At 47.6% G+C, this 8,551-nt stretch overlaps 1 protein-coding gene across 1 annotated transcript in view; it reads right to left on the bottom strand.

Moving 5' to 3' along the window:
- Positions 1 to 8,551, bottom strand: part of NSUN4 (NOP2/Sun domain family, member 4) — a 23,902-nt gene that overhangs the window by 14,535 nt on the left and 816 nt on the right. The window contains exon 2 of the mRNA XM_010847875.1: positions 4,713 to 5,056. Coding sequence (XP_010846177.1) covers positions 4,713 to 5,056 — 344 coding nt within the window. The remainder of the gene's footprint in view (positions 1 to 4,712; positions 5,057 to 8,551) is intronic.

Genomic DNA, 8,551 nt, shown 5'->3' with positions numbered 1-8,551 from the left:
TGAACTGTGGTGTTGGAAAAGACTCTTGAGAGTCCCTTGGACTCCAAGGAGATCCAACCAGTCCATCCTAAAGGAGATCAGCCCTGGGTGTTCTTTGGAAGGAATGATGCTAAAGCTGAAACTCCAGTACTTTGGCCACCCCATGCGAAGAGTTGACTCATTGGAAAAGACTCTGATGCTGGGAGGGATTGGGGGCAGGGGGAAAAGGGGACAACAGAGGATGAGATGCCTGGATGGCATCACCGACTCGATGGATGTGAGTTTGAGTGAACTCCGGGAGTTGGTGTTGGACAGAGAGGCCTGGCATGCTGCGATTCATGGGGTCGCAGAGTCGGACACGACTGAGCGACTGAACTGAACTCCCATCTATCTTTAAAGTATTTATTATTCACTTTGTAAGTATAGGGGTGTGTGTGTGTGTGTGTGTGTGTGTATTTTTCTCCTTCTCTCTCTCCGTATTAGAGTGAAGGTAGAGACTTCGTCTTGTTTTGTTCATTATAACATCTCCAACACCTGAAACAGTGAATGGCGTGTGGTAGGAACTCACTTTTATTAGGTTACATATTGAGATACAAAGTTCTTTCTGGGTTCAGAAAAGAATGCCATCCATTGTGCCTGTCAGAGTTAAAATTATCTGACTTAAGTTTGGACGAAGCAATGGACTTTCATTAGGTTACAAAAAGGGAGTCGGGTGGGGAAGAGGTGCATTCTAAGCAGAAGAAAACAAAAAAACCAAAGGCACAGAACCAAACTCATAGCTTCTTTCAGACACAGTGAGAAATGTGGTGTGTAGATATACAAGGAGATCCAACTGGTCCATCCTAAAGGAGATCAGTCCTGGGTGTTCATTGGAAGGACTGGGGTTGAAGCTGAAACTCCAATACTTTGGCCAACTGATGCGAAGAGCTGACTCACTGGAAAAGACCCTGATGCTGGGAAAGATTGAGGGCAGGAGGAGAAGAGGACGACAGAGGATGAGATGGTTAGATGGCATCACCAACTCAATGGACATGAATTTGGGTAAACTCCGCGAGTTGGTGATGGACAGGGAGGCCTGGCGTGCTGCGGTTCACGGGGTCGCAAAGAGTTGGACACGACTGAGCGACTGAACTGAACTGAGAAATACAAGGTACATGAGATTGAAGTTGGAAAGCAAATAGAGGCCAAGGTTGTAACAGATATTAAGTTTGGACTATAACCTGTAGGCAGTTACCAAAGTTTTTTAAAGAAAATCACACGATCGGCTAGTGAGAGTTTTAGAAAGCTAGGTAGGCTAGAAAGAACAAATTAGAAACAGAGACACCAGTGAGAAGGCTGTTAGGAGAGTCCAAGTGAGAGCTAATGACACACAGATAGAGGCAGCAATCATTAGGGTAGAGGGGATGACAACAACATGATAGTCACAGAAGGACTCCTCACCCACAGTTGTCATAAGGGCAACTGCGGTGCAGTCATTCAGCCTGAGACACAGTTCAGCATGGACAGCCTTTGGGGACAGTCTCAAGGAGACAGAAAACTTGGTCCTTGCTGCCCTGACTGGAAAGCTCTGGGAGAAAGATGTGACAAGACACGAGACAGTACCACTAAGGATCAGCTACAAGAGCTACAATCCTTTCACACTTGAATTGTCTGTGAAACTGTGTGTCTTGTACCTCACAAAGGAGAAAGACAAGAAATCAGAGAAAAATATAGAATTGCTATCATAGCTGTACTGGCTCACAAAACCCATTCTTATCAAGTTCCTTCCTTTTATTAATTTATTTTAATTCCTTTCTTTAAGAAGCATTACTCAACCTTTTTTTTTGGGGGGGGGGCTGGTTCATAGTTTTAAGAATCAGTTAAAAGCTACAATATCTGTTTTCAAAAAAAAGGCACAGTATACTTATGGCTGATTCACATTGTTGTATGACAGCAACCAACACAACATCGTAAAGCGATTATCCTGCAATTAAAATTTTAAAAAGAAAAGCAAAACAACTTTTCAATTTCAGGAGGTTCCTGGACTCCATGAATACATTTTTGAACTTCCCAGAAGTTAAGATCCCCTTGATTTACAGGGAATCCATCAAGACAAGAAGGAAAAAATTCAAATACAGAGATCTGCTTTCCCCCTGTTCTCAGAGTGTCCTCAGGCAACTTAGAAAACAACATGGTCTTACTCCATGGATCTGCCTAAAGCCAGGGCCTTCAAATCGGCCTCTAACCCTGCTCCAATCTATGCCCTCCTCACTGTGACTAAAACAATTTCCTGAAACACAACTTTGATGGCAATAACATCAATAGTAAGAGATACTATGTATAAGTGTTATATTGCAGGGACTATACTTGGTTTTTAATACACATCATTTGATTTAATTCTTACCACAACCCTATGAGGCAGGAGAACTCAGATTCTAGAGCCAGACTACCTGGATCTCAAATGCAGCCCACCTGCTCATCAGTTGTGTGACCTTCAGCAAATCAGTCAACTTCTCTGTACCTCAGTTTCCTCATCTGTAATGAGTATGTACCAGATAGGATTAGTGTGAGGATGAAATAATTAACAGAAGTCAAATGCTTATTACAGTATCTGGCACATAGTGAGCTATACTTGTCAGCTATTACTATCATTACTTTCCAAGTTATCTTCCTGATAAGGAAACCAAGGCTCAGGTATCCAATGCCACATGTCTTTTTTTTTTTTTTTTGGTTGCACTTTGTGGCATGAGAAACTTCTCCAACCAGGGATCCAAGGATCAACATGGTGGCCCCTGCAATGCAAGCTTGGAGCCTTAACAATTGGACCAACAGCGAAGCCCTGTATATCTAATATCAGTAAGTGGTGAAGACAGGATTCAAACCTAGGTTTTCTTAACTCCAAAGCCCATGCTTATAATCACTCTATGTTATTCCTTTCCTCTGCTCTGAATCCCTCTTCAGTGGTTCTCTAGAACACATATTGGCCATTTACAGCAATAAATAATAAAAGGCACACGGTATAAAGCTACCCAGCTCTGGTAGCTGGGTCATTTATAAGCAACCATTTATAAGCAACCAGTCATTTATAAGCAACCACGAAGAAACTCCCCTTTCCCCAGCCTGCAAGCTCCTGGAATTCAAGATTCCCATACATGGCTTCCCATGTACTTTTCCAGCCTCATCTCTTACTTCTCTTAAGCATACAGCCTTCCTTCAAACCAGCCGCTAAGACTACTGCAAAGACTCCTAATTTACAATCCCATTTCTGCCTTGCCTCTCTCCAACCTATTTTCCACACAGCAGCCAGAATGATATTTTTAAAATTCAAAGCTGATTACATCATTCTCCAGCTTAAAACCTTTATGGCTGGGACTTCCCTGGTGGCCAGTGGTTAAGACTCTGTACTTCCACTGCAGGGGGCACGAGTTCAATCTCTGGTCAAGGAACTAAGATCCCAGATGCCAAATAAAAACAACAACAAAACAAACAAACAAAAAACCCTTTCATGCCTCTCTCTTCCTTTTAGAGAAAAAGTCCATAATCCCATATAGCCTGTAAAACCTTCCTTATTTGGTTCAGATGGTAAAGAACCTGCCTGCAAGGTGGGAGACCTGGCTTTGATCCCTGGGTTGGCAAGATCCCACTCCAGTATTCTTGCTTGGAGACTCCCCATGGATAGAGGAACCTGGCAACCTACAGTCAATGGGGTCGCAAAGAGCCGGACATGACTGAACGACTAAGCAGAGCACAGACTTCTTCTGTAGCCTCACACTCCCATCCCCAACCCCATGCCACCTATTAATTCCTATTCATTTTCAGGTCTTAGCTTAAATTTCACTTCCTCAGCACTAGATCTTCTAACTATAAGACTTCATGGAAAAAAAAAAAGACTTCATGGCATCTTGTACTTTTCTTCTGTAGCACTTATCACAACCATAAATAGTCAACAGTTATCTCCCTCACTACACTGCAAGTTCCATGGTGACTTGTGCAATTTAGCGTGCCTGGCATTTGGTAGACAATATTTGCTGAATGAAAGAAACACTCCTTCAAATATCAACTCCCACATCCTACAACTACCACTGAGCTCTCCTTTTCTCAATTTCTAAAACACAATTTAGCATTTTATTACAGAATCTTTTTTCATTCAAATTCATATACATCTGAGCATTGGATAAGATGTCTGGAAGGTCTCCTTTCTTTTCCCCAGTCTAGTACTAACTTTGCGTTCCTAAGCAAGCCCTATTTCCTAGACAAGGCCCACTTCTTTGGTATCATGAGGTTACCTGTCCTACTCTCTCTGATGGGGGCAAAATAAGAAAGCAATTGTAAATAACACATTTTAACTAGAGAGGGTGCAGTAAGTGCTCATATAAGAAGTGTAAGTTTTTTTCCTTTCTTAGGCAGTAGCACAGACCAGGCTCAAAGTGAAGGTACTGTGACCCCTCAAAGTGCAGGGGTCAGACTGCCTCGGTCTAAATACTAGCTATACCACTTACTACCTAAAGGACCTACAGAAGTAAGAACCTTAACTTCTCTGCACCTCAGTTTCCTCAAAGATGAAAGGAAAACAGTAATATTACCCACCTCAGAGGACTGCTGACAGAACAAAAGGAGGTAAGGCCCAACATGTATAAGCACTTAGTAAATATTAGCAATATTAGGATTCCTATTAAACAGGACAAGAGCTGCATCTCTTCCTGTATACTTCTGGCAGACACTCAGCACAGCCCCAGCCTCGATCCAGATCCTACCTGGCAGGAGGGAAACGGCTGACATCCCCTCTGGTGAAAGTAAAACAACGAAGATTTGGACTGCAAGCCCAGGACGCAGGGGATGGAGCAGCAGTTTGGCTATTCTCAGGCTCTGGTTCCCTGTGGAAGACAGCTTCATTCACAAAGTCCCTGGCCTTCAGCTGCTCCAGCTCAGCACTCACACGATCCCCAGCAGCGAAGTTATTCACCAGTGCACCATACTTCTGCTCTGAGAGGAGACTGACCCGGATTGATGGCCAGAGATCTCCAAATTGCACACTGTAGGTCATGTCAAAATTCTGCAGAGCCAGTCGAGTAGCAGGAAATTTGGGCTCTGTGGAAGCCTGGAAGAAAGAGAACAGGCCTGTAAGTCTTCTAGGCCTCACTATCCCATTACTGCCTGAGCCCACCACCACCTTAGAGTGCTGGGGCAAACATGGGTGCAGCTAAGTGCCCACTCCTGCCTTTGCATCGTGCCTCTGCCTGCCAGAGCAAAAGCGTATGAGAAAAGTAGTGGGAAACCAGCCTTTCTAACTCCATGTTGTGAAAGTAAACTTTAGCTCTCACAATAGCACGTGGGGTTCACCAAAAATGAGGGCATTCCTTGAGACCTAGGAGAGGACTCTTGAGTAGAGTCTATAGAAGGTTGGTAGCAACTACAGAGGCCCTGGGCAAAGAACAGATTTAAAGATGGGAGACATTTTTTTTCTTTCTGAACAGTCCTTCCATTTTCTAAAGCACTTTCACATCTCCTAGATTAGATGAGCACCACAAGAGACAGTGCAGTGGGATACAAAAAATATCAACCTTCTACATTTGGTGGAGAGGTGAGGGTAACTTACCTAAAGGTCATGCAGTGACTGACACCACAATGTTCAGTATCACAGGGCTGAGGGTCATCTGGGGAAAGTCCCCAGATTCCAGGAAGGTGGGATGAGAAGAGCTCACAGAAACCTTGAAGTGTGAATCAAAGTGAGGACTTACAGAACGACTGCTACGGGGGCCGCGGAGAGGGGCGTGAGTCAGGCTTGAAGAGTACAGAAATAGGTCGAAAGAGGAAAAAGATCTCAGCTGAGGAGTCCACAAGTTGGCCCTGGATGCCACAGCTGGAATATACTTACTATGGCTGGCAGCCCTGTTACCGTCTATGAGTTTTGTGTTGGCTTAGATTTTTGGGTTGCTTGGAACTCCTTCTCTGCCCTCATTTCTTGTTACGGCGGGGGCTCTTGCTGCGACCCTGACCTCTGCTACGGTGGGGACTCTTGCTCCGCCCCGGACTTTTGCCACAGTGGGGACGAGTCTTGCTCCGGCTCCTGCTCTGGCCCTGCCTTCTGCTACGGTGAGGACTCTTGCTTGGGCTCCGACTTCTGTTACGAAGGGCACTCTTGATTGGGCCCTGACTTTTGCTAGGTCTGGTACTTTCACTCTGGCACTGATCTTCAAAACGTAGAGGACTCTCTCTCCGGTTTTTATTTGTGCTTTCTTGGGTACTATTGCTCCCACTCCGACTTCTGCTAAGATGGAAGGTCTTTCTTTGAGTCCAAGTTGTGCTAGGGCAATGGGCACTCTCACTCTGGCTCCCACTTGCGCTTTGGTGGATGTTCTTGCTGTCACTACTTTGGCATTCACTAATAACCAAAAGTGAACTACAGCTGGCACTAGTGCTGCAGCTGGAACTCTTGGTTGAAGGCACAGGACAGCTGTAAGGAATCTGGGAGGACTCCTTGTGGGAGTCTCGAGAAGCCATGGAGTAGACGTGGAGGCCACATGGCATAGCATCAAGGTGACCCCGGGCTCTGGGGGCAATGGGTAAATTTTGGGGGTCAAAGGGTGTTCTCAAAGGGATAAAAGAATAGATGTGGGTAGAACAAGGAGGCACCACAGGCTGGCGATGAGGTTGGAGTGGGCCCCGGGGAGTGCCGTAAGTGCCACCAGGGGGCACCACAGCCTGGTTATGACACTGAAGGGGACCTGTGCATTGATTGAGGGGACCAGAGAGTAGGCCAGGATCGAGGGTGGGGGGAACCATGGAATATACATGGGTACTACAGGGGGGTCCTCGGGGGCTGGTCTGAGCATAACTACTGGGTAAGATAGGATCACAAGGAAGGCGAAGGGGAAGGGAAGCAGGGATAACTGTTTTGAGGGTTCTAGGAACCACAGCAGGTGCAGTAGTCCCTTGGGGAAGTTCTTTGGGGCAGGAATTTGAGCAAGTTGTGATGGTTGTCACCATACAAGAAGGACCAGAGACGCCAGAAGGGCGGGAGGGAGGTGGAGGAGAGGAGCTGGGCTTGGGGGCGCTGGGCTGGTCAGGAGCGTGCTCGGTGACCAGGGAGTGACATCTGTGGGGAGAATGTGGTTGTTTTACCTCTGAGGATTTGGGAGACTTTGCTTGGGGACAAATGGGCACAGGGAGAGGGGATTCCTTACAGCTTCTGCAGGGGGGTGACTGGGGTGGATTCATAAACTGGTTGCCTGGAGGTGAAGGGAAGAAGGCAGAACAAGGACAGTGGGAGGACAGGGGAAGAGGTGGTTCCTGGGGACAGGTGGGACCAGAAATCATAGCACCTGGGGTTATTCGGAGATAAGAGCTCCCACCAGTCTCCCAGGAATAAATGGACTCAAAGCAAGACTTACTGGAATCCTGTAACTGGGGGTTGCCAGTACTCCCAGGGGATAGGTGGATGGCATAGTAAGGGTTCCCAGGGGCAGGTATGTGGGCCTCTGGGAGAAGATGGGAATAGTGATAAGAGCCCTCCTGAGGTGAGCTGGGACAACTAGATGTGCCTGGTTGAGAGGAAAGTGGGGAGCCACAATAATTTTTCCCAAAAGTCGGGTCAAGCTGTGGTTTAGGTTCATGAGAGTCTGGACGCTTAACATGGCCATGGTAAAAGTTGTCAGTGGGTGGGGAAGATGCTGAGGAAAGAGGAGGATCATTGTAACTTCTCCCTAAGGACCAGGAAGAAAGCAGAGTAGAGGTCATGGGCCCAGTATCCAAAATCCTCTGAGGAGGTGGAGAAATTATAGGTCTAGTTTCCATGTGCCGATGGGCAAGGGGAGGTGAAATTACAAGCCCAGTTCCCAAGGACCTGTGAGTAAGAGGCGGTGAAATCACGGGGCCAGTTTCCAAAGGCACATGAGTAAGGGGTGGGGAGGTCACCGGGTTGGTTACCAGGGCTGGAGGGTATCCACCATAGTAACAGAGGTAACTGCGCTGGTCTATGTAAGGGCCTCGGGGACAGGGACGTGGTGTTCTCGGAGGGCTGATCCAGCTGCAGTGAGGGCTCCGCTGACGGGCAGGAGGTGACCCCACAAGGCGGAACCGCTCAACACAAGGACTTGGAGGGGACGAACCCGACAGGATAGGCTCCCGGCAGGAGGGCCTTCCTAGGTGTGGAGAACTGGGTTCCAAACATCCCCCTGGGCGCGGAAGAGCCTGCGGGGTTGGGGAGGAGGGCTGTGGCGGCCGGCAAAGAATCGGTCGGGGTAGGGAGGAGGGCTGGCCGGTTAGGGAAGAAATTTCAGGGCTACAAGTGAGGCCAGAGAAAGGGGCTCTGGACAAGTGGGGAGAGCCCATAAGGTGGGAGGAGTCGCTGAACCTTTCGCCTGGTTTGGGGGAAAGGTCTGGAGGTGGTCGCTATAACCTTTCCTGGGAGCCAGAGGCAGCTCGAGGGTGAGGAATGGGGTTGAATCCTCTCCCGGAGGGCAGCAGAGACCCGGGAGGGAAGGGTAAGTCGCTACGTCACTTTCCTAGCGGAGAGGACGGCGGGGCAGGAAGGTCTAGGAGGAAAGGAAGAGAAGAAGTCATGGGGGGAGGGGGAAGGGGAGGTAGGGTGGGA

This window comes from Bison bison, unplaced genomic scaffold, assembly GCF_000754665.1.
Source record: "Bison bison bison isolate TAMUID 2011002044 unplaced genomic scaffold, Bison_UMD1.0 scf7180017864256, whole genome shotgun sequence".
Classification (NCBI taxonomy): Eukaryota; Metazoa; Chordata; class Mammalia; order Artiodactyla; family Bovidae; genus Bison; species Bison bison.
This window is presented reverse-complemented; position numbering and strand designations above follow the sequence as displayed.